Raw genomic sequence first — 26,217 nt, forward strand, 5'->3', positions numbered from 1 at the left:
TTAAGTGGATTTGGCGCCAAAAGATCTGCGATGTTTTCTCCACGAGCTCCAAATCAAAGATTGAAACAACTGCAACTAATACTTCATGTTCTTGTATTTACAGGAGTTATAAAAAAAAAGAAAGATAAAGATGACGCCTTCTATCTCTTGCTGGAACCTGGCAGTGGCATAAGCTGGAATGCTGTAAAAATGGAGAAAATTAGAAAAGAAAAATTCTCAAAGAAATAAAGGAGAAAGTTACCTTTGCTGGTTGTTGTTGCCGTCTTTTTGCCAGAACCCGAAGATGTGGCAACTGTTCTGGCCTTCGTCCTGGGCACTGCTGTCTTTTTAGGTGACTTCTTCGTGCCGCGCTTCTTCGGACTCCCCTTCTTTCGTACAGTACGTCGGAAGCGCTTCTTGGTATTCATACCTCCACCCCAGGATTTCTTTCTCTTTAATCCACTGTTACTGCTGCTGCAGCTTTGCTTTGCCAGCGCACCCCAATCAATATCATCCTCATCAGCTGTACTTTGTCCTTGTTGCTCCTTCGCATCTAACATAATTGCTAAAACAAGAAGGACATTCAGCATGAGAAATCTTTTGAGAAACTAAAAGCATAAAAAATAAACTTACAAAGCTTATGTGCTGCATAGTTCTGCGTAATTTCCAGCAACTGTTGGCCAAACTTCACGAAATTCGCCGCAGTTATGTGTGGCAGGCGCATCATTTCCTCCTTCGTAGTCGGCATGACCTTTGACATCTCCCGAATAGTTTGCATATTCATAATAGTCGCGATGTTCACGTGTCGCTCACCTGCGAGCGTCCTCAGCTTCTCAAGCAAATCATTGTGACAACGCTCTTCGAGATCTTTAAGCTCCTTCCCGAGTTCCGAGTCAGCAGGTGGCATCACCTGTACTTCCTCAAGACGTGGACGTTCCTTCTTCCCATTGAGATGCAGAGCAAACATTATTTGTACTTGATTCGTCATGAGTGCCTCAATTTTTGGTCCAATTCGTATGTATGCCTGTGGAATTTCATGAACGAAGATCATCTCCTCATACAAATACTCCTCCAGCACCAATTTGTGCACGAGTCTCTTAATATCCGCCTTATCCCACGATGCCAATTGCCCGTGATACTTTGTGCGATGATGATTATTGTCCTTAATCTTCTTTATCTCACTCCCCTTGAAGAGATCCATTATGTAGAGTTCTGTAAATCTGTTGCTTCCACTGCAGAGATCTCTCACCGCCCGTACAATCTCCTTTGCCGTCTCCGTGGCATCAATGCTCTTGTACTCATTCTCCTTAAGGCAATTATCACAGGCAGTCATACGATTCTCCAGGCACTGTTCTCGCGTGAAGTTCTCCGCAAAGTAGTTGAGCTGCTGTGTCCTCCTGCATTCAGTCATATTCTCACAATAATCCACCATTCGCGAGAGATTCTGCTTATGAACTTGCTGTGCTGCATACGACATCGTGCGGTCCTGATCCATCATCTTTAGGTACCTCTTCATGTCAGCATAGCTGTAGTACAGGATACACGTAGCAAATTCCCCATCGCGACCTGCTCTTCCTGATTCCTGGTAGTACCCTTCGATTGATTTTGGCATTGAGTAGTGAATAACATATCGGACGTCTGAAAGAAAAATAATTTTTTTTTTAAAACTGTTTTATGGGAAAATCTTTCTGTTTTATTTTCATGCTTACCAGGCTTATCGATGCCCATGCCAAAGGCAATTGTTGCACACACAACTTTGATCTTCTCAATCACCCATTCCTGCTGTACCTTCTCCCGGACGCTGTCTGTGAGTCCAGCATGATAGGCCGATGCCCGAATACCCTCTGTAGACAACTTCATGGCCATTGTTTCGCATTCTTTGCGCGAGAGGCAGTAAACAATCCCTGAAGAGCGAGGAAATTTGCTCTTAACCAGCTGAATGATATCCATAATTGTCGAAGAGCCCTTCTTCTCGGCCACGATGTACTTCAAATTGGGACGATTGAAGCTACTCAGGAACCATTTGCAATTCTTCAAATTCAGCTGATTTAGAATATCAGTGCGAACCCGCGGTGTTGCAGTGGCTGTGAGAGCAATAATGGGTACATTGGGGTAGTTCTTCCTCAGCACGCTGAGCTTCGTGTAGTCTGGACGGAAATCATGTCCCCACTGGGAGACACAATGTGCCTCATCAATTACAAAACGTGCAAGAAATCCCCGATTGTACAGAGTATTCATGATTTCCCTCACACGATCCGACGCGCAGATTTTTTCCGGTGTCACGTACAGGAGTTTTATCTTTGGCGGAATTGTCTGGAGATCATTGAAAATTGCACGTGTTTGTTCCCAACTGATGTCTCCGGAAAGATGTTTGGCGTTTATCTGAAAAATTCAAGGGAATATTATAGAGGATTTTTGTGTAAAACAATAGGTAGGATGTACTTACATCCAGGGAAGCAAGCTTATTGCATTGATCGAGAATGAGCGACTTCAGTGGGCTGATGACGATTGTCACTCCCTCAGTCAAGACAGCTGGTAGCTGATAAATCAGAGACTTTCCACCTCCCGTTGGCATCAGTACGAAGCAGTCCAAATTCAGGAGAGTAGCATTAATGGCTTGGAATTGATTGGGACGATACGCTTTGAGTCCAAAAACCTCCCGGAACTTTGTTTGCATCTCAACTGAATGGCTGAAGTTTTTGGAATCAAACTCCCCAGTGATCCCATCATTATGGACTCCCGAGTGGAAATTCCCCAGAGAGTTGTTGTACTTGATCGGTGGATTTGCCTTCTTTGCCTGCGTTGGACTCGGGCACTCATCAATGATGTACTGCGTCTCAGTCTCATTTTTTCGTATGGCAGCAGCTGTAGTGAAGCCCTCCCTACCCGCTGGAATGGAAGCCTTACTCGTTGATGGAGCTGATTCCGTAAAATCTTCAATGCTGTACTTCTGCCATCCATCTTCATCCACCTCCGTGAATGTATCGTCAATCCATTGAGTCCCAGATGGTTTGGGCTTCTCCTCTCCAACCAGAATTTGAAAGTCACGCAATGTCATGCGATTCAGATCGGACAAACGTCCCATCTTCATCAAGGACTCTTGTTCCATCTGTGCCAGCAACTCATCGACATCATCATCGAAATTCAAATCGTCCACCGGTGGACTCTCAGAAAGGGAAATTACGGAATTTGTGGCAAGAAGGATGTCACTTTGCTTTGTCTTTGCCACGAACTTCTTCCTCGCCGGAGATTCTGCAGTGGAATTCAGAGTATCATCTACGACATCTCGAACTCTCTTCTCTGTAACTTCGGGAATTGGAAGTGCCGGCATTGCTCCGGAGCCCATTGCGGCAGCATCATCCGGACAATCATCATCAGCAGGATTCTGTGTTTCCCCGAGGAGTAGCTTATTGTGGTACTTTGCAGCAATCTTATTTTTCAGCCCCTTTAGCTTAGCAAACAAAACCGGTTGGAATCCTTCGAGTTCCTTGAGGTACGTCAGAGGTATTCTATCGAAGACTCCACAATACTTCTCCAAAATCTTTATGTAAAGTAAGCTCAACTTTCCCAAATCTACCTCAGTATCATCCGAGAGTTCCGCGGAATTCTTTGTTTGCTCCACAAAATCATCCAGTGTGGGATCAAAGAAGATTTTTGGTTGAGACTTCATGGAGGAAGCACTGGTTGGTGTAGAAGCCATGCATAGAAAATCAAGTTCATCCATTGATGGTTCATCATCACACTTCTTCTGCTGGTTTTCTTGTGAAAGAACTTGGGGCTTCCTTGGGGGTATTTCCGGAGTTCTCATTGGGCTTACTAGTGCACTCTCCGGGAGCACAAATGAATTGTCTTGTGGTGCACTCTCCGGAAACTCTTGAGCTATATCAAGATGAAGGTGCCTACGAGCGCTCGGCACTTTAGGGGTGAATTTCTTCTTCTTCTGTGATGCCAATTTTACGAGATTCTCCTCCAATTTCTTGGTAGCTGATGCGTATTTTGCATCTTTATTCATGAGATCCTCTGAGAGCTTTTCCAACGACTTGGAAACGTCAATCTTCGAAGGAGATGTTTCCAGCACCTTTGATGGTGGTGTGAGGGAGTATTTATTCATAACGTCAAAATCGGGAGCATTCTTTTCCGGAGAAGTCTCCGCAACTTCCATCTTCACTGGATATACTTCATGAAGCACCTTCTTCGGACTTTGGGCATTCTTGCGGAATACCTCCGGCACCTCAAAGTCGTCGTCATCGCTAATTTCAATACAATCCATTCTGCGTTTCTTAGGTTGAAACTGCCAAAAGTTTTTTTTCTTAATGTGAAAATCAAATCAGGACAAAAAAATACAAAGAAATACCTTTTTCTTGGGCTTCAGCAAACTCGGAGATCCCTTCTCGCTGCTTGTACCATTGGTTTTGTTAAGTAAATCTAGATTTTCTTTAAGAGCAGTACTATCAATCAACCCATTGATATCCTTAGAATCAACGGTACTATCCAAAATCCTGCAATTTCAACAAAATTAGGAGAATTTTCGCAATTTTTCGCAATAAAAATGGCCCTTACTTTTTATCCGTTTTCGGAATTCGCTTGATAAAGTCAGTCAACTGAGGTTGTTTGGTCTTTACCCGTCCATTAATCAGTAAAGAAATGGGTTTTCTGGACATCTTTCTACCTTCCCCATGTATTTTCACGTGAAAATTCGTACAAAATCCTAATGAAAATCGTGAAAATCGCTGAGAAAAAATCCAAGAAACTCTAACCAAACTTTTTTTTTGACAGATTAAAATTGCGCCATTTTTGATTTTGCTAGAATTTTTTCCATAAGAAATGTCCGAGGAATTTCCATCGAATTCTCCAAAATTGCGGCAAGATGAAATAAAAAAAAATATTTTGTCCTTTCCCAAGCTTTATTTTATTGTATTTAAGTAGCAAATGCAGAGTAAATAGCATAATTGTCTCAATAAATTACTGCATTGTGTTTGAATATGTTTAGTTGAGAGGAAATAACTGGGAATGGAAAATGGGGTTTTTTGCATCTACGGACGACATCTCTCGAGGAATCTGGGATAGAGGCACACCTCACGGATGTGATAGCGGTTGAGAAGCCAGCACATGAATCTCTCAAGCCCTAGGCCGTACCCTCCATGAGGCTGAGTCCCATAGATGCGCTGATCTGTGTACCAATAGTAGGGAGCTGGATCGATTTTCTCCCTCTTGTACCCTAGAAATATAAAAAGGAACTCAATTTAAAGGATTTCAAGTGGTTTAGCTTTGCGGATGGGCTACCTTCAAGGAGCTCCTCGTAGTTGTGAATCCTCATGGATCCACCAACAATCTCTCCTACATTCGGCAGAAGAACGTCGACACTTTCAGTGAGAGCACGATCTTCAGGGCAGCGAGGCATATAGAAGGATTTAATTTCAGCTGGGAAGCGACACAGCATAATGGGTTCATTGATTGTGTCAGTCATCTTTCTTTCTGGCGCTTCAGGAATGTCCTCGCCATCTTCGTAGAATGTTCCATCGTCCTTGGTTACGTTGTTCTCACGCAACCACTTGATTGCATCGCGGTAGTTCATCCTCCGGAAGGGTCTCTTGGGCGGCACAAAGCCCGGGTTGAGCTCCTGCACAACATACCCATAGGGGCTCTTCAGCACACGATCTACAACATCGCACACAAGATCCTCCAGACGATCCAGGAGGTCGTCGAACGTAATAAATGGACACTCCGCCTCAATGTGACTGTACTCAGCGAGATGTCTGCGTGTCCTACTCTGCTCAGCCCTGTAACTCTGGGCAATGCAGTAAACATCCCCGAGAGATGGGACGCACGTCTCTAAGTACAACTGAGAGCTCTGGGTGAGGTATGCTTCCTCTCCGAAGAAGTCCAGTTTGAAGAGAGTCGATCCACCTTCTACCTGCGTCTGTACCAGTGTTGGGGGTGTTACTTCAACGTACCCACGATCGGCATAGTGGCTCCTGAATGCTTGGAGAACAATTGAACGCATCAGCAGAATCTTGGATGTGTTTTCTCCACGAATCATGATGTGCCTTTGATCCAATTGCACATCCGGATGAGCCTCTTCATTGAGGATTGTATCAGCACCCCCTGCAGGTGCTAGTCCCACCAATTCCCAGTAATCTACGTGGAGTTCATGTCCTCCTGGAGCCTGTGTGTGTGTAAGAAAGATTTTAATCATTACCTCACTGATAACAATTTGACCCATCTGACCTCTTATTGGAATTTCTCATTAGATCTCACTAATACTCTGAACTGAGCTGGTCATTTAAAAAATATTTACTCACCGTTTTCCCTTCTGGGACAACTTTGAGCGTCCCAAAGAGCTGAACAGAAGACTCCGTGGACAGGAGAAGAGCATCATAGGTCTGACATAGCAAATCCGTGAGGACACACTGCAGGAATCCCGTACCATCTCTCAGCGTGATAAACATCAAACCCTTCCCCTGACGTCTGAGTCGATGAACCCAGCCATAAATCCGAATTCTCTGATCACGGAATTTTCCTCCGTCGAAAATCTTTATACGCTTTGCCTCTGGCCACGATGGATCCTGCTCAATTTTGATTTTCTTCGCTTCCTCGAGGTTCTGTTCTCGTTTCTTGGCATCTTCCTCCTCGCGCTTGCTCTTGTCGGCATTTTTGTGGCTCTCGCGCACCTGCAAATTGGTCGATTTATTGCATCAGCATTTGGATGCATTTCTTTTTCTTTCGCAGAAGACTTACCCACAACTTCTGAATTTTCTTCAATTGAGACTTGGCTGCTGGCTCATACGGTCCTGTCGTCTCATCTTTAGCATCTACGTAAATTGTGGGGAAGGGTTCCTTCCCGGCGTGTCTCATCGCCTGAAGTATCGTCTTGAAGGGCTTTCCTTCTGTCCCATCTCCTGTCTCATCAGAGCCCTTTTTGTCGGACGTATAGATCTCACCTATGTTGCAATTATGCATTAAATGCAGTCATTCCGGGAAGAGAGAAAAAAGGCAGGAAGAGATAAGGTTACGTCCACAAAAGTTTCATCACAATTTCTCACTCACCAATGCTCAATTTTTCCATTTCCTTTTCTGGCATCTTGCTAAGTGAATTATCGAGATAAAAACTCTGCAATTTTTTTTGGGAAATGCAAGAATTTTCCGGCTTTTGCGGAATTTCCACGTTTTGCAAATCTTCTCTGCACGTCAACTCAAATTCTTTTCACCCTATAAAAATTTTTGTTTTTGTTTTGGAATATGGATTAGACATTCCTAGGACATGTCCATTAATTCCGTCTATGAGGTTGGAAAGAGAAAAGCAGTATTCTCTATTGCATGAGTGAGAACGAGAAAAATATTGTAAACAATGGAAAATAATTGACTTCTCTTTCTCACAAAAAACTCATGCATAGCTCATGAATTGCATACAGGTGGCGCTGATGTCAATCCCGCGTTTTTCTTCGGCAATTTTTGCGCCAGAAATTAAAGAATAAAAAGAGAAAATACAAGAATTTTCCTCATTAAAATTTTTCACTTATTTAATGTTCTCTTCTTTGAATACAGATGAAGACATGGAAATAACATAGTACAGAATTTATCGCATATATTTGCTTTTTCACTCTCTATCATTCATTCATAATGAAATCACAGACTTCAAACCATTTCATGTCATTTTTCTCTTTGTAGAATTTTCATCAGTTATATATCGTACAAATTTTCCACTTTTCCTCATACTAAACGCAACAAATACAAAGAAAAAAATTCACAGAGATATATTTTGTGAAATTGTGATGAAAATGAGGGGAGTTTTCAATAGAATAGAGGAAATTAAAGTACAGGGTGTCAGTTCTACTGAAAGGACGGAATTAAAGAGATTCATGGGATACATTTGGAGGGGGTGGTTTTGTGTCCCTTAAAAAGGAGGTAATAGAGACTTTGTTGTGTGTTGTCTAAAACTTAAAAAATAATTACACCTCGTGTTGCAGGACGGGAGAGATTCTAATATAAGTATTGTAGAGATGATAAAGTACCATCTAAAAAATCGACTAAAATATCATTCTTCCATTTTTTCGAGATGAGTTGGGATTTTTTTCCATATGTACAGGGTGGCCCAAGGGGATGTGTCTTCTGCTGAAGATCCAGCACACTGCAAAGTTCCCTTTTCAATCTTTTCTTTTTCTTTGTTCCTTTGGAAGACACGCAAGACGACCCAAAACGCACGTAGATCGTGCTGCCTAAACTTCGGTACTGTGCGTTTGGATGCGCACCTTCTTCATACTCCCATTGCGTCCCATTGTGGGCGATTGCCCTGAGCCCGAGAAGCCGGGATTCTGAATGCCCAGCCCATCCTTGGGCTTGGGCTTTTTGAGACTACTCCGTAGGGGTGAGCGTGTCACAGAGTCCACGGTGGAGCCATTGGACATGCTCGTTAGTGTTGTATTCATCGATTGCATGCTCCCATTTGTGGCACTTCCCTGAGATCCCGTCCCGTATGGCTTCCCTGAGGCGTCCGTCATTGAGATGCCGCCAGTTCGTCGGCCCTCCCGGAAGCCGGGGTTATTGAATGTGGTCCCACTACCGGGCATTGGGTGTTCCATGAATGTGGGATCACCACCTGTTCGTCTAGATAGCAGCACATCGTAAATTGCCATCCCCATAAGGCCCAATGTGAGGATGATTGTGAGAATCTGCAAAAAAATCAATCAAAAATTTTATAGATTAAAGATAAGGATTTTTTTCTTATTGAGATTATTTAAAAAGAACATTGATACTCACTTGTAAGTAAAACGAGACACCTCGTGTTATCATAAAGCCAGTCCTAAATTGCCTCTCATCGGTTTCTATTGCGAAGAGAGCTGCAGCTACAATGGCCAGGATGGCTAAAAAAAATTAAGATTTTTTTTCTCATTCATCTTCATTAATTTTTAAATTTTTTTCCTCACCTGCCAGAATTGAGAAGATGAGTTTAAAAACTACTAAAACACTATATTTCATAACGACTTTCTCGCGTGATGAAATCATGGCTATCTGGATGATGCTGAAAATGCAAAAGAGCCCAAGGAATGTGCAACTGAGTGAGGCGACGATGCCACAAATGTAAATGGCTCCTAAAAAAGAGAAGAAAAAATACATTAATATAAAAAATTGACAAAAAGATTTAACAAAAAAAGAATCTTACTCGTTGGGCGGAAGCGGGAAACTTCCACGCCACATTTCTCCCGTCCGTATGTTAATTGCTTGCACACCCGCCATGGCCCAAAGTAGCCGCGATCAGTTTCCCAGCCACCAATGGGGTTATCAAAATAGCCCCAAATGGGGAGACCTACGGCCGTGGCCGCTATGGCAAAGCACACGAAGCCCAGGCAAGTTACGCCGGCGGCGTACAGAGCTGGTTTCCCGGCCATGATTCAGGCATAATGCGTGGCTCGACCGATTGACTCTGTTGCGGCTTCCTGGCTCACTTTTCGCTGTCACTCAACGCCAATTCGTTTACCTCGTCTGCAACATACAATGGAAAAGAAAGTGTTTAGTGATAATTCCCGTTGCAATAGAGTTAGGGAAAAGCTATGCACAAATATTTCCAGATTTTGCATACAATTTCAAAAAAAAAAGCATAAATTGTCGATTAAAGAAAAAAATTATGATTCTTAAAATTTTGCAACAGAATATTATATTAAAGGAGTTCATTCATCAATATGATGAAATAACATTCTTTAAGGATACAATCAGGACACGAAAATGATAATCTTGTAGACAACCAAAAATCTCTAAACAAAACTATTTACAGGAAGCAGATATAAAAATTTGTCAAAAATGTAAATGACGTCATTATTGAATTTTTGCCACTTTAAATGTTTTATTAAACATTCACGGTGATGTTTGGTTGATTCGACGTGCATCTAAAAGGTAAAAATTAGTGACGTCAATATTTGAATTTTTAGGAAAGTATTTTCCGACTTTTCCAGCCAATTTGTTACAAAACCAATAATAATCTCATCTATAAACTCAAAAAAAGATTTCAACTCGGTTATTCACAAGAAAGTATTTCACAAACTTTTAAGTTCCCACCAAAGCTGCAATTTCAAACCATATCAGGTATTTTCAAGGTGCTTTTTAGAGCTCTTTTTGTGCAGATTCTTTTCACACTGTTTGGAGAAATTTATTTGAAATTCCATCTCCACGACAAAGAAAGAGAGAGAGGAAATTTAACAGTTGCACCGAAATCGTCACGCACCACAAACATCTAACAAGATCCAAGATTTTGCACTTTAATTAGGTGAAATACTCAAGGAAACTTTTCACGATTTCCATTAGAAAATATTCTTTTTTTTTTCAATTAATAAAGTTCTAATATTCAATGGGAAATTCTATATAAAATTTTCTTTTCATAGAAAAGCTCCAACAGATAGAGCAAAGTTCTATTGATTAAACTTTTCGAGAATTGATTAAACAACATAAGGGAGATGCATGGAAGGGGAGCGGAAGGGAGGGCAAAATCTTCAATGAAAATCATGAAAAAAAATATTGCAAAAGTGTGTGTTGAAAAAAAAAACGTTGCAGGTTTTTTTTCAATGTTAAACACAGATTAAATTTTTCTCACAGTTGATTGACTATTCCATTGAAACACCCAGAAAAAAATATATACACAATCCTATTTAATTTCTCACGCGAGGGTGGTTTCACTCAAAATTTCCATTCTTCCGGAAATTTTTTCAATGTTGGTCGATTGAATGGAAAGTTCTCTTTTTGATTGAAATTGATGAGTTTTGGGTTTTTTTTATTTGGTTTTACATTCAAATGGAGGAAGTTGGATGATGCTTTCTTATTTAAATTCTCCTCTACATTTTCAATGGATTGGACACAAATTATTTAGGGCTCTACTGAACACAATTCTCAAATGGAATTTATTATAATTCCAACGAGAATTTATGGCTAATTTCATTTGGGATATCAAAGAGAAAGAAAATCCACTGAATAATTTTCGAATATTTTCTTCTTCATTGCCATTGAAAAATGAATTATTTGATGAATTTATATCTCCTGGAAATTCAATGAAAACTCCATAGAAATATACATAGGAAAAAACGTCTTTTTTGTTAAATCAATCATAGCAAAGACAGACAATATTACCACAAAACAATCAATTTCATCTCTTCAATTAAACAACCATGAAGCGTGATTGAATATTAAATGAACTTTCCACAAATTCTCTCTTTCTCCCTATAAGGGCGACAGTTGTTTATTTGGGGGGTGATGGAGAACTTTATATTGTTGGTTGATAGAATTGAAGAGTTGATATCGGAAGTGAAAGGTGCACCTGCTGAACTATAAGAGATTTCCCAGGAATAAGGATGACATCGATTGACGGGGTATTCCTCGAACCCTTTGCCAAAATTGCTGTGAAATTGAACAGATGCTATATTGATGAAAACTTCTGTCTGCAAATCAATCAAGGTTTGCCAGACTAAACGGGGGTGGGTAAAGCAATAATAAGTGTTGAATGGAATCACAAATATCCAAACTATATTGGTCTTTTTTCAAAAAAAAAATCTATCAGGAATATCGAATTTGCAAAGGAGTTTATTCGTTATTGCATAGAAAAATTCCTTATTCGTAGAGATAATAGTTACGCGTAACAGTAAATGTTAAAATTGATTCTCAAACATATCATTTTCCACTAGGATCAGCTGGAAAAAAATCGTTAAATGATTTGCTAAAAAATGCACACAATGACGTCACATTTGTGATTTTTGTCTAATTCAATGCATTCGCATTAAAATATCTTATTAAACTCACCGACGAAGCTTTAAAGTAAATGATTTATTTCTTAAAAGGAGCAAGACCTAAAAATGACGTCATTAGTTTGCATTTTTTGAAAATCTGTTCCGGCTGTTCCTAGTTAATTCTATTTGGTAATAACATAGTTTTTTTTAATCATCTTTCAATACGTATCCCAACTATTTACTCAAATAATGAGGTTTCCCTATATATAGAAACGAATAAGCTCCTTCGAGAGCTTGATGTTTTTTATTAAAAAAAAATTGTGAGAAAAATAGTACGAAAATTGAAACTTCAAAAAAAGCAACATATCGTAATTAATTTTCCTGAATTGTCTTTTGTCACACATTCAACAATGCTTCTATTAAATTCCTGTCTCCAGTTCCGAGGTATTCTGAGGTCACTGACTGCCTCAATTATCTCTGGTTGTCCGTATTTAGTGATGCAGAAAGACAATCTCTTTCTGTGTTTCATCTTTCCCCCGAAAAAAAAAAGATTTGGACGAAAGTTGTGGAATGCGTGGCATAGAGCCAGGAAGTTGGATTGCATGACACTGTACCAAGTACATCTCTGGGGAGCAAAGGTAAAAAAATGCGCGCGCTCTTGCCCAACCTTCGCGCCGAAATTATTTTGGAAGTCATCAACAGACTTGGGCCATTTTACTATTTTGGACACCGTTGGCGTGGATTTGGAGACCAACATGAGGAGTGACCAGTGGGTCAGTGACCCGCGCTTCGAATCGCGCGCGCCGGTTTTCTTCTCAAAGCATATACAACACGGCATAGGTATTTTATGTGATGTTGCCTCCGTAACACACACACATAGTTATGGAGTGAAAAAAAGTACTTTCAATGCTCCCAATCCAAAACATGATGGAGAAAAAAATATTATTCTGTTTACTTCATAACATTCATCAGGGGAATTCATAATTTTATTCACGTTTCGGTCTTGAGTCGGTGTGTGCAACATAAAACCATCTCGAGGGAGTCGCGTTCGCCCCGGTGAAATACACCTTTCCTTTGCCCATTCGTATTACATTTCGCCTCCCTCACTCGCCCATCAATATCTCCGGCAATGTAGGTTAAAAGGGTTTACGCCACACCTGAAAAGAGAGATCAATAAACTACTAAAATCCGTAGAGCTATTGCATGCAACAGTCGTGATACTTTTTCAACTACCTACATATAATACTATGGGAGCTCTTCATTTACTCAAACGGCTCCAAACACGCTTTCAGCCGAAAAAAAACGTTTCCATGGCTGCCCTCATGGACGCGCAAAGTGTGCAGAAAAAGAAGACACAGGAAGAGAAATTTTCCACTGTGCACTGCAAACACCATTCCTCAACTGTTTTCATTTAATGTACACAGGTGGGAAAAAGACCTTCTTCACCACGCGAGTTGACAAACATAATATCAGTTTGATGGTTGTCAGCAAAAGTGTCTTTAGAAAAAACTTCTAAGAAATTGATGACATGGACTTCTTGCATCATTTCATGGGTTTGTGAAAGTTTTAAAATCTTTGAAAAAGAATTTAGAGTTTAAAAAAATATATAAAATCCAGACTTGCATTGAAAATCTTATGAGATTTCCAGAAATTTTTCCTTCCAGAAGATATTTTATATTCTGAAAAGTCTTTCTTTGGACTCATAAATAATACGAATAAACCAAGAACATTGATTAACTTTTCAGGTTTTTTCTCATTAAAATTCGAATAAAAATATTTTCCACAAAGTTCGTTTAAATAACTTTTTATCCAGCAATTCAGTTGCAAGAAAAAAGTTATATTTTCTTTATGAGCACAACTGTGCTTTCAGCTCACCTCTAGTTCATCAAAAAGTATGGTGTAAACAGAATGCATAAAATGTGTTATTTCTTCAAGAATTTATTAAGATACTCGGGTGTTTTTCTCACTGGTGAACAAATAATTGAATTCTTTTGAGAATTTTAAACATTTTACGCAAACATTTCTCCCTCCACGCTCATAAGATATTTTCTAAAGTTCTCAAACCATCGCTCCGTAGGGCTTCAATTCATTAATCATTTTGTGTGGACTTTTTGTGCCTCATAGTAACGGTGTTCTCCCAAAGACAAACTGCTGGGCGAACTCTGAAGAGGTTGAGCCCCTTTGGATGATGCTTCATTTTGTATGTCACACAGTAGAAGAAGAACTCTTCACAGCGGCTTTCTTCTGTGTGTTTCACAATTTAAATCTTTTAACCAAAATCGTGCATCAACAGACGCGAAAAAGAACGCGATGGGCATGATTTTCGTGAGTTTCAAGCAAAAGATCTCCAGAGAGTCATTTTGGCGGGAAGAAAATGTTAATTTCAAACAAAGAATCACTCAAGCAAGAGTTTTTGGTTGAATGTAGGAGAAAAAATTCATTTTTTTAACACAAAAGCAAAACTCTCGGAGATATTTATCACAATGCTAATTAGACGCTAGGTTTCTCTAACTGCAGCTCCCCCAAAAAAAGAGATGTTGTGAAGAAAATATTACATTACAAGCAGTAAAAAAAATTAACACACGAAAGGAATTGCATCTCACACCTTGTGGAATTTTCCAGCTTCACTGTGCTCAATGAAAGATGCAACTTCTCAATGAATTAATCAATTTGTGGAATTAATTTTTGAGCGAAATTGTGCATCGATTTTCTGTTGGAAAATGTGAATTGGATACATTTTTACCTCTATTGGAGGTCATTCTCATGCACAGAGACGCAAATACCCAGCAATTTTCAACAGAAGCAAATTTTCCTCAATTAGTGTGAAGCTCAATTGATTAGTTGATCTCGTGTGGATATATTCATCCAAGTTCCAAAGAGCTTTTGCGATATGCTTCACTGCTGCGATGATTACGCAAGATCATTTGCTAGGAACAGGTTATTCTGGCATTATGGATAATCTCTCCTTCGAGCACAAAATGTATGACTATGAGGAGAATGAACGCCGAATGGAGCTTTTAAAAGCTTTCGTACCCATTTAAATACAACACTTTGCGTCTCTTTTTTTTTCTGAGTGAGAGAACTCAAGAAAGGTGACTTCACGCTTTAAAAATATTTATGTTAATCGCATAAAATATCCATAAGAAGCCATTTAAATTTCAATTTCTCTCACTCACTCTCACAATAAGGGATTTTTTATACGCATTTGCATGAAAAAGCATTTTAGCGTCAGAATGAAGAATGGAAGATGGGATGCTTGAGTGAAATTTTGCTAAAGAACTTATGAGAGAACTTTATAAGAAAAAAACAGCGTTAAATTACTCCAAATTGTGACGACGACGACGGTTGTTTTTTACAATTAAGATGTTTGTCTTCCCCATAGAAGTAGTATGAGATGTCAGTTTGATTGAGTTGTGAGATCGTTGAGATATTTTTCGCCAAAAGCAGAGCAAAAACTCATAAAATGTATAAAAAAAATATTTTAACTTTTTGAAATATTTTTGGTGAAAATTTTCTTTAAAAATTTAAATATTTAGTTCACGCTTGACAATTTTACTTTGGTGATTTTGAGTTAATAAAAATAACATAAGAAGTTTTTATTTTCCCACAAGGCAGAATTTTAGAAGTTCTTGTAAAAACCTGCGTGGTTAAAAATTTAATTTTCGAAACATTGTAAGAATTTTCAAAAGTATAGAAATCATCGGCGTATCCGTGTTTCTGATGATTAAGAATTTGTGCCTCTGCAGTGAATTTTGACAAATTATTTTTGAAGCATATAGACAACTTCATGTAAAGTTTCATATTTTTAGAACTTTAATGTACCTACCTATCGAATATATATAATTAATTAATATAAAATAAATTCCTATAAAGTGTTCGGGCAAATTTATTCATGCGATTCACTTAAGAAGCTCTTAGAATATTGATAAGTTCAATAAAACATATTAGAATATAGGGAAAGTATTTATTCTTAGCTATTAAAACGAAGAGAAGCAATAATGCATTTTATCAGTGACGTAAAAGCTGTAAAAGTGATGTTAAAGCATAGATGTTACACCGGAAATTGTTAAATATATAAATAAGTTTCCCTGTATTATTTTTTTTTCACTCTCATCCATCCAACATCACATGCTGGTATCTCTTTGATAGTCATGTTGAGAGGTATTTAATTAATATTATTTTACTGTGCGGCTTTTGAGGATGATAAACAATGGGTAGAAAAAAGTGAATGGCACAAAAGTGGGACAGCAGACGTGAGAGATTCTCAAATGCGAATAACACAGAGAGGTTAACATAAAACTTTTTATTGACTTCAAGAATAGAAAAAAAAAGAACTTAAATGTACGTCATGCATTTTAACGTGGAATAATCACCAATTGAATTCCCGGAGTGCACCTCATTTTTGTTCCAGCACAGTAATCTATATTAGAGATGGTTAAACTGTGATGGACAGAATAAACCACAAAATATTTCCTTCTCTTCGTTCAGCTTTTCTCACTTCCAGACAATATCGGTTCACTGATTCTCTATACGCTAGAGTTCTTTCTTTCATCGCGTAAATCGATTAAATCCGCAACTCTCATGGATAAAATTTAATAGCTCACGAGCTAAGGAAGGTAGATAGCTTATATTGATTGACTAAGAAAAATAATAAGTAGTGAAATATGATTAAAATTTTAAAATAAACAACAATTTTCTTCAATTTCATGGTCTTTATACTCATTACGCTGTCCTGATTATATTGTCAAAATCATCCTTCCCTCTTCCCCTGTACATCCACTATCTCTGTCAAGGCAAAGTAATAATTTTTTAAATGGTACAAAGACCATCTAACTAAATCACCCAATAAAAACGCCCACAATGCGATGAACATAAAAAATCTTTGTTAATGTTCGTAAATGTTCTTATGTAAACACCTGAAGCATTCAATATGTTCGTTCATACAGTCTTCTTGCCTTACCTATTTAATGCGAGTCACTAAAAACATCAATGTCAAATGAATATGGCCTTTTGCTCTTGGCATTTGCTAAAAGGATCCAATCTGTGAGCTTTACGATACATTCTCATGCGAAATATATAGCCCGTAAAAGATTGTCCTTTGATTCCTGCCATCGTGTTTTAGAGCATATAAATTCAACTAATAATAAGGAATCGATTGTTAAAAATGTCATTTAGAATGCATATACTCGTACAGTTTTATATTGTTTTTTTTTATCCTTTTTTTACTTTTCAAAAAAATGCCGAAAGTATAAAATCAAGCATGAAATTTGGAGCTTTCCTTTATGTCCTAAAGGCCCTAACGTTTAAAAACAAATGTACCGATGTACCTGCGTTGGAAAATTTTGATTCATACATCAAGAACATTTAATTCATACTACAGAAATACCTCGAGGCAAGATGTTGAATTAAAAATCTCTCTCTTCCTCGAATTCAATCGAAAAAGCAAAATTAATTAAATATGCCGGAAAGTCCTTGCATGAAAAACATATTTTTCGTCTTTATGCGAGGAAATAATCATTTGAATTTTTTTCTAGTTTCTTTCTTCACCTCAACAATTAACACGAGGATATTTCATGAATGGCAAACATTTAGGAGAGAGTATATAATCTTAAAATAATATTTTCTTGTATTTTTAGCACACACAGAAATTCGCTCTAAACGAGTGAAAATGTGCGAAGGCACTCCATACACATAATTTTAGCAATGATTGTATAAATAAATGTTGCAATTGTAAGAGTCACGTAACCACCTGATTTTTCAGATTGATCCATTGCTATCTATCTGTGGAAATGCCTTTTATTCTGGGTGATATCAAAATAAATTTGGGTGAAAAATTAGTGGGGGTGGAATGGGAAAGCGTGCAAAGAAAATGATGCGAGTGTAAAAGTAATTTTCCCAGCTGTTTTGGGTGAAAAGGACAAAGAGGGAAAATTTAGGGCAATAAACTACACCCACTCACCGACCCACCCTTATATGACGAGGTAGGTAGGTCACATGTTGGCGGTTTTGACGCCTACAAAACACCCCGTATCGCGCGTTCACAGAGCCGAGGACTGCAATATTCGAAATAGCTCATTTTCACGACACTTTTATCCGACATAATAAAAATAGACTTCCGCTTGATGACTGTAAACAAAAGTCAGGTGTCAGAGAGGTAGAGAGGGGTTGCTTGTATATCCACACATTTGACCTACATAGAGAAAACAGTCACATATTTCCCCCTCATAATGGACTAAGAGGCTTACATTTCATTGTTTCAAGGCAGCAGAGTGAAGAAGTTTCCATCTTTACGAATTCGCATACAATTGATTGTCAAAAAGTTTTGAGATGCTTTCAACTAGTATTACAATATTGTTGTGCCTTGTATGTTGCGAAAGTGCGACACAATGGCAAAAATTATGCCAGAGGAATTAATTAAGAATATCCCTCAATGACTTTCTGTCACATACAATCATCCTTCTTGAGAGCATCCAGCAGCGTCACAACATGATGGTTGTGGCACTTACCGAGACGCTTCAGGGAGACAAACTTTTATATGCTGTTGTATGTGGAGAATCTTTGTAAGGATGACAAGAATATATGAAAGCTCCAGAAAGGTAGAGCTAAGAAAATTTTATAGATATGTAGCCTATCTAGTTTATTCTTTTACAATTATATTTATCAAAACAATATTAATTTATTTTGAGAAATTAAAAAGCAATGAAAGTAATCAATCAAAGAAACAATTAAAGAGAAAAATCTTTTTTTTGTAATATTGTCCGACTTCACCAGAATTGTTCAATATCTAAGCTTTTTATATAAATCTTTTATCTTTATATAAACTTTATAGCAACAACTTTCTTCTATATCAATGCGGAGACATACATAATAAAGTTTTGATCAATCTTGTAATATGCTATTTGTGTCGTCCTTTGATGATTCCTCTCTAGGAAGCATATTGATTTACGAACTTTGGCATAAATATCGCTTGGAAGCGCACGTGTTTGGTCCAAAAATTAAAACTCCATCCGCGTATGGTGAGCAGATGGAGGTGCCGCGGGATGATGAAAGTAAACTAGCTATACAGCATGAAGTGCAGTCAAATTATGCAATACCCGCGTAATTGACCAAATAGGCAAGTTCACATAGGTTGTGCACACATTACTCGTGTATACGCAGCATTGAAAGGCCAATTTGAATAAATTGATTGACTTCAGGAGGTTTTTGGGGACAAATGTTAATTTCGGTGGATGATATGATGGCGAGCAGGGTCAGATTGCCAAACAACACGATAGAGAGCTCCGCGCAAAGGAATGTTTTCCTCATTGCGATGAGCGCGGGAAAAAACAGAGAATGTCTTTGTCCTATTTATGCTCGTGCACAGATGATAATCGAAATTGATGACTAACGATTGTCATTTGTGTATTTGAGACGCCATGAGATCAAAAATAATTATGATTCTAATTGAATCAACTTGCCATTCAGCAATTCTCCACAATGGCGAGACACATAACTCGCCCCAGGAGTATTCAATGAGCTTCATTATAATCACTGATTATAGCGCATCGCATTTCCATGCCAAAATAGGTCCCCTTATCAATCACAATCTTGGCGCGGATATGGAATCATGTTATGAAATTTATATTAATTTCCGCGCAGGTGTATCGGCATTCGATGGTTTGGCCCCGAAATGTGGAGTGTCACCGTGTAATTCCCACCAATTTATACATTAAATGCCGTCTCATGTGCCTAGAATACTTTTTTCTACCCTCCTAGCACATTTGTTTTCTTCATAAATAATTAATTAAAGTCATTGTCACCGCCCACATGTCTCTCTTGCGATGCCTCACTGTCTTGTTAGATAAACAAACATAACACGCAGTTTGCTCCATTATTTCCCTGAAACCAGCATCGTAGCTTTATATTCAGCTGGATAAAAGCATTTTCCCGCGTCCCGTGAAAATCCTTATGGTATGTAAATGCATTTTTTTGGTGCAACGAGCAGTCCCAGATTTTATTTTCACTCTCAGTTGTTGATTTTTTTGCACTTCCCCAGCAAACCAGGCCAATTCCACTAATGAGATCCACAGAGAGACGATGCGGTAATTAAAACTGCCACATGTTGCACAACATTGGAGCACCAAGTGCAAAAAGCTGCGTAATATCACCTTCTATATGTTTTGCGACTATGCGATCTCTAAAATGTCGCGTGTGTTCTAAGAACACATTCAATGGAAATGGAAATATTTTATAAAATGCACTTGGAATTGAAATTAGCTGTTGTCTTTTTGATGAATCTTTTAACAATTAAATTGTCAACTGTATAAAATAAGGCTTGTTTTGCATAGATAAAAGTTTCAACATAATCAATGATTTTTCTATTGTTTAGAAGGCCAGCTTTAAAGGTAAAAAAATGTCATTTTAACGAAATTCTGATTATTTTTCATAGCTAAAACTTTTAATTAATTAAAATTTAATTTACAAACTTATACAATAAAATAAATTTTTATGTGGATTCTATAACACAATGATGCATATATACCAGCAAAAATTTCCCTCAGCCTGTAGAACGAAGCATAATTTTTTTTATTTGCAGCCCAAATGTTATTTTTTTTAATTTTTTTCTTTGCGGAACTTTTTTTTACCACGATAATATACCTTCAAAATTCACTTAAGTCCAAACTCTTTGTACGCGGACAGTGTTAAATATCCCGCTATAATTCATCCAAATCACTCAACCGTAAAACAAGGTAGCAAAAGAAGTCTTTGTGAGATATTCTGAATTTAGTGTGGAGCAAAAAACAGAAGGTTCATTTGAGGTTTTTGTCTTACATTTCAATTGAACACCTTGTTGTCCGCATAACACCTTCACCGTTCTATGGATAATCAATTAATTCAAATATCAATAGATCCGCCAAAAACTTGGCTATTTGTAATAGGGGGTGTAAATAGAAAGTATTTGCATTTCGGAAGAATATGAGAATTTACCAGGCGGTAGGAAAGTCTCAATTAGAGCAATTAAGAGAGAAAATTAGAGTGGGATTAAATTACTCAGTCAGTTGCAATTAAAACTTTTAAGAAATAATTCCATCCTAATTATTTATATTCACCTAACTGATTTTTCTTTTATTTGTGAATTCAATTAAGCAGCTTCTGAGCGTAAAAACCGCTGAGATTTTCTAATAAATGGGATTATATTGAACAATTCTCTCCTACACCCACTAATTGCATTTTGAGGTTCTTTCTCTTTTAAGCTATTAGTGTTTTTTTTTACGTTTAGTATGTTCTCTTTTCTTATAGAAGTGAATTTTTTTCATGCTTGACAGAATTAACTTACTGCAGCACAATCTCATTGAAATTCTGGTGCATTGTCCTAAATTTCCGCTTCAATGTGACCAAATCTTGTGAGGAGGGTGACTTCTGGTATGATACAAAATGGAAATTTCTTCACGAGTGTCAGTCGTAAATTTATAAAGTATGTATCTCTAACTGTATGAGACAACAATGGGATCACTATTGATTTTCCTTGTTTTTCAATAACACTACTCTATAGCTATTTTTATTCGTCAAATGATTCGCAACGAGTCAATTGAATGCCACTCACATTGTATCACGAACTTTTATAGTTTGTGTGCCTCAACGGAGATACAAGAAAAGAAGTTTATGAATGAAATCACAAGAAAGAACCTTGAGTGTCTCCATGTACAAACATAAATCCATCTTTTCTACAAAGGAATTTCATCAAGGGGAATTTTCTCCCATATATACCACAAGAATTGCCAGATAAGACACAAGAATGAGTCAATTGAGTCAATAATTCGATGGAACATTAAGTTACCGCAATGGTAATGCCACAACGCGCCATTGCATTGATTTGCTACCGGTGGGGTGTTTGCTTTGCATGCAAAATTGGCAAAAATAGAAATCAATATTCAAAGTGAAAATTATTTATTGACTTTCGTATGGTGCTAAACATTTTTGAAGGACATTGAATGAAATGGACTAAAAAGAAGATAAATGCGAAAATTTAACAAAAATACAGGAAAAACTTTTTCCAGCACATCACACGTTTTGCTGCGCTCACTTAATGATGATGACCAAGTATATTAAATGACACGGAATGGAATGTGTGCCTGTAAAAGTGATATTTTCATCAGAAAACCATTTTCAAGCAAAGTCCCAAATATACATGCTTTTGTTGGAATTTACGAGAGATTCTTAACATTAAATTTGTTGCTGTCGTACACATTTTGTTACATTTTCACCCACTACCCATGTTTATTGTCAAGACCAACCTCATTAGTCAGGATTTAACCTGTGTGGAGTACGTACCGCGGCCAATTAATTAGCTTTTAGTGAGTAAATTAGAGTGGACCAGCTTTTAGCATTAATTGGGAAAACTTTGCGTGGAAATAAAATAAGGATAATTAATTTAATTTAATTTTGTATGCTGTGGGTTATAATTAATTTTCCTATGATTTGTTTACTCAAATTATTTTTATCAATTAATAGGAAAGGAAGGAGTTTATTCATTTTAACATGGAAAAACATCTCATTTGAGAGAAATCGAGATACTATACGATAACATTGGCCCATAAATGCAAACAATGACGTTACGATTGTGTTTTTTTGTTTAAAAATGTTTAAATAAAAACGAATAAACTCTTTTGCCAAATTTATCTCATAAACGGTTTGATTCGTCATACATATACGCTCCTAATTCTAAGATTTCTCAATCAGCAAAATCAGTCGAGAAATAGCATCTCATTAAATCTTTTAGATAAATTTTAAAGACATATTCCGATAGCATAAGAGCTATGTAATATGTATCTCTGACTTCCGCTGCCTAATGTTGCGGCAATATTGAATTGTTTATAAATTCAGGATCAACAAGTTGCTCTGCTTGAAAATTGAAGGGGAATTAAAGTGAATTTTAAATGAGTTCAGCACTTTGCGTATACCCTTTGCCAGCGAATATGTATAAATTAATGTTCATCAATATGAAGCTACTTCAGCATTATCAATTTAATAACAAATTAAAATATGCTGATGGATGTTCCACTAAAAGAAGCTGTATATAAGCGAAGCTGCTGCGTGTTTGACGCACCATGAGTTTTTGCAACAGCAAAAAAAAATATGCTGATGGTGCAACGCAGCCATTTAATTCTGCGGTATGGAAGTTTCAGTGATTCAGCCAACCTTCGCATGGAGCCCCAACACACCGGCGTGGACTCCGGTGAATGTTGGGGCTCAGTCGATCGTCACAATTGCGGTGTCTAACGTGTCTGTTGGTGTGCGAAAATGCCGCCGATTTTGCCACGGAGGAAACACGAGGCGCCATGTCTGTTAGGTCGGATGCAGTCACGCTGCCACTCCCAAGTCAGTGAAAGTGGACAAGAGATCATCGGATTTTAAAGGGCACACCACTAGGTTTCGATAGGTAATAGAAAATTTTTGACCATCATTTTTCAATTACAAATCCAACAATAGAAAACTTCTTTCGTAATGCAAAAAACACAGAAGAAAGATGGCAAGAAAATTATTATACTTGCTAATTCTGGATAATTGGCACTGCCAATTAATACATGTAATAATGCAATTAGCGTCAAAAGAATTTGGGATTTTCTGTGAATTACGAAAGTTTAAACATTGAAAGAAAAATTGAATTTTATAGAAAAGTCTGGAATGATTTTTTTTATATTCAGGCTGTTTAGATGAAGACCTTTAAGTCTTACAAATTTTTGCTTTCCAGTTACTTTTCCTGAAGTCCTAGCGTAAAGTTCTAAATTAAATTCTTGCCAAAAAAAAAGTATTTAAATAATAAAGAAAATAATAAGTTTATTATTTAGGTAAAAAAAGGATAACATAGAAATGAGCTTAAGGAACTTTCCTAAGCGAAAACTAAATACATAGCACACTAAAGTTCCTTTCTTTGTGGATTTGTTGTGATTCTTGAATAAATCAAGAATTTTCTGTGTGAGCGTGGATACGATTGAGGTAGGAATGTGTATATGCTCGCAAGTTGGCAATGTTCTGTGGAGCTTGAACGCATAGCTACATAAGCGCACAAAAGTGTGCGAAAGAAGGCAAAATCAACAAGTATTTGTTGGATGAAAACGAGTTTGGGTTTCGCATTTCATATTATACACAATAAAATATGAACCTCTTTTTTCCCCACTTCACGCCCCAACCGAACCAATACTCACGGAGCCTCCACAACTTTCCTTATACCAAGAATCGAAGAACTTCTTCGCGTTCTGTGAGAACATTCTTGATCTACATGGCGAGACGTGGCGTGAAGGTGCGACGATGAGAATTCTGTGATGATGTTTGCACAAGATATTTTCTTTTTTTCTGTGTGTATGGCGACGCTCTCCCCCAACAATGTCTCATTCCGTGTTGCGGAAAATTCACAATCTAAACCACCCACCGCCCTCTTGGCAAATGCCTCATCGAGAGCTCATCCACAAGTAGGGAATTACTGCACGACAAATTTATTTACAGAACAGGTGCGGCTTTGTGTATATGCCTTGCTTGCTTCTTTCTTTACCCCAGCTCTTCTCGAGCACACATAACTCTCGGGAAGGGAATTTCCCATATCAAAAAGACTTGAGAATTCTCAGTGAAAATTATTCAATTCAAGAAGTGATGTGAGTGGAATAGAAAAAAAAATCTGTAAGGATGCTTACCGCACGTGCTGCAGTCCGTTAGTGGAAAATTTAAATCCCGCACAAGTCAATCGATATTATCCTCAAGGGGGGAGAGGCTCCAAAAGCTCACCACACGAAAGTTTGAGAATAGCTGAGATTGAGGTATTCCCACTCACACACACACAAACGAATCTCACTCAATGCTTCGTGTTTTGAAATCCACCCTCTCCAACCACCCACTTCCTGTTGGCACGATTAGCACGTGATACGTCCACGACACCTGTCACACCCACTCACGCAGAATCACTGTTTGTAGGAGACTGTAGCGACCGCAGCAATGGGACACGCGGCAGGGCACCTGATTCTTCGTCAATGGCTATACTCGTACTAACTGGAAAGTGGTTTTGAGCGCGATGTCGATCCAATGCAGCAACGGTCGCAGCCCAAACAGCGCGTTGCTAGCGGCGCAAGAGTAATATTCTCCTTTCCACTGCCACCGCTTGCCGTGGCTAAAATTCTCAGATCATGATACGTACAGACATCTACTGAGAGAAAATTTTCAAAATGTTCCCGCGTAAAATTACAGATGCGCCCCAAAAATAATTGACCACTAATTTTATTTTTTGCTCAATTTTTTTCTCTATTTTTTTTTAGAAGTTTTCTAAATCAACATGAAATTCGAAGCAAATATTCGTAAAAAAATCTTTTTTTCTACTTATTTTATTTTTTTTACTTATTTTATTTCATGTTTAAAGTTACCAACTTTGGTCGATCCTTTGAAGCTTTAAAAGTATTTTTTTGCAATTAAAAGTTATTTTTAAGATTTTGACAATTTATGTTTTTTTTAAATCGTTCTATTTATCTTCCTATAAAAGGAAAATTAAATCTGAAAATTCATTCAGGAACGTTTTATAAAGGTTTATGAAATTGTAATTGTGGGAGAAATTCTCAGGCTCTAATTAATTACATTATTACATCACAAAACAACATAGTTGCTAACATATTACATTTATGAAATTATTCTTTTGTTTTTCAATAATGGATAAAAAAATAGAATTTAAAATCATACAAGATTTTTCAAAGAATGTTAAAAATCTTAGAGCTCTCAAATCCAAAAAAATTAAAATAGAATCAATCTCATTTATTTGCTCATAAACTTTGGTGTTATGCTGGATCAAATAGAAACATATATCATGAAAATAAACCTTTTAAATCAATAGCATAAAACCAGACAGCCAAAACTTGAATTTTTCGGGAACTTTGCAAAAAAGTTGTTTCGTGTTTTTGATATCTTCGATGGGGATTGATTATGGAATATTCAGCCGATTTTTTGAAATAACATAAAAAAAGAAAGAGATGGAGATTCAACTGGCTAATGCTAGGTATCATACAACGGGTTTTCCCAGCTCATCAAACTATTTCGTGTAATATAAAATGTATGATTTGTGTTGATCTTGGAAGTATTCAAGAAAATAAGCAGATTCAAAAGGAATCGAGTTTTAAAACAATTTTAAAAAAAAATGATATGAAAACCAGAAAAAAAACATTAAAAAGAATTTCACATGTTTACCAATCAGAGACAGATCATCTGAGCGGTTGTTGAGCGACATTGGGGTTTTCCCGATTTTCCTAAAAGTTCGCACATAAATTACCAAAGTGGATTTTATTTCGTCACATATTCTTTTTAGTATCACATATATAGACTCTAATCTTTGTAGGAAGTGTCGAGCCTGACGTCTAATTGCATTAGAACTGCGCTGTAAATTGATTGTCTGTGAGCCATGAAAAGTGTCAATGAACCGGATGAAGTTGCACAATTGGATAATTTGAATAATTCGCGACTGAGACGACAACGGAGAATTTCTTTTGTCATCTGAATCATCGTCTAGTCTCTCTTTAGATGA

General features: G+C 37.5%; 3 protein-coding genes and 1 long non-coding RNA gene across 5 annotated transcripts; 1 reads left to right on the forward strand and 3 right to left on the reverse strand.

The window, feature by feature from the left end:
• Window positions 1-76: 76 nt before the first annotated feature.
• On the reverse strand, window positions 77-4,896 carry LOC129796974 (recQ-like DNA helicase Blm). The gene is made up of 7 exons (XM_055839152.1): window positions 4,540-4,896; window positions 4,334-4,478; window positions 2,426-4,270; window positions 1,689-2,361; window positions 613-1,617; window positions 242-544; window positions 77-181 (listed from the first exon to the last, which is right to left on the reverse strand). Exons 1-7 carry the CDS (start codon window positions 4,638-4,640, stop codon window positions 141-143), a joined length of 4,113 nt encoding a protein of 1,370 aa, XP_055695127.1. The 5' UTR covers window positions 4,641-4,896; the 3' UTR covers window positions 77-140.
• LOC129797008 (asparagine--tRNA ligase, cytoplasmic) lies at window positions 4,865-7,371 on the reverse strand. Its single transcript, XM_055839233.1, has 5 exons — window positions 7,027-7,371; window positions 6,718-6,920; window positions 6,282-6,650; window positions 5,263-6,145; window positions 4,865-5,197 (listed from the first exon to the last, which is right to left on the reverse strand). Exons 1-5 carry the CDS (start codon window positions 7,058-7,060, stop codon window positions 5,013-5,015), a joined length of 1,674 nt encoding a protein of 557 aa, XP_055695208.1. The 5' UTR covers window positions 7,061-7,371; the 3' UTR covers window positions 4,865-5,012.
• Window positions 7,372-7,472: 101 nt separating this feature from the next.
• Window positions 7,473-24,794, reverse strand: LOC129797041 (uncharacterized). Of its 2 annotated transcripts, XM_055839284.1 has the most exons (6): window positions 24,353-24,706; window positions 12,752-12,841; window positions 9,140-9,459; window positions 8,904-9,068; window positions 8,737-8,840; window positions 7,473-8,648 (listed from the first exon to the last, which is right to left on the reverse strand). In XM_055839284.1, exons 3-6 carry the CDS (start codon window positions 9,363-9,365, stop codon window positions 8,196-8,198), a joined length of 948 nt encoding a protein of 315 aa, XP_055695259.1. In that variant the 5' UTR covers window positions 9,366-9,459; window positions 12,752-12,841; window positions 24,353-24,706; the 3' UTR covers window positions 7,473-8,195. The 2 variants fall into 2 exon arrangements, with proteins under 2 accessions (XP_055695259.1, XP_055695260.1); XM_055839285.1 differs by lacking the exon at window positions 12,752-12,841 and having other exon boundaries at window positions 24,353-24,794.
• On the forward strand, window positions 19,449-19,955 carry LOC129797069 (uncharacterized). The gene is made up of 2 exons (XR_008751303.1): window positions 19,449-19,634; window positions 19,720-19,955. It is a non-coding gene; the product is annotated as an uncharacterized LOC129797069 (long non-coding RNA).
• Window positions 24,795-26,217: the final 1,423 nt, after the last annotated feature.

The sequence above is a fragment of the Lutzomyia longipalpis genome, chromosome 1, assembly GCF_024334085.1.
Source record: "Lutzomyia longipalpis isolate SR_M1_2022 chromosome 1, ASM2433408v1".
NCBI lineage: Eukaryota > Metazoa > Arthropoda > Insecta > Diptera > Psychodidae > Lutzomyia > Lutzomyia longipalpis.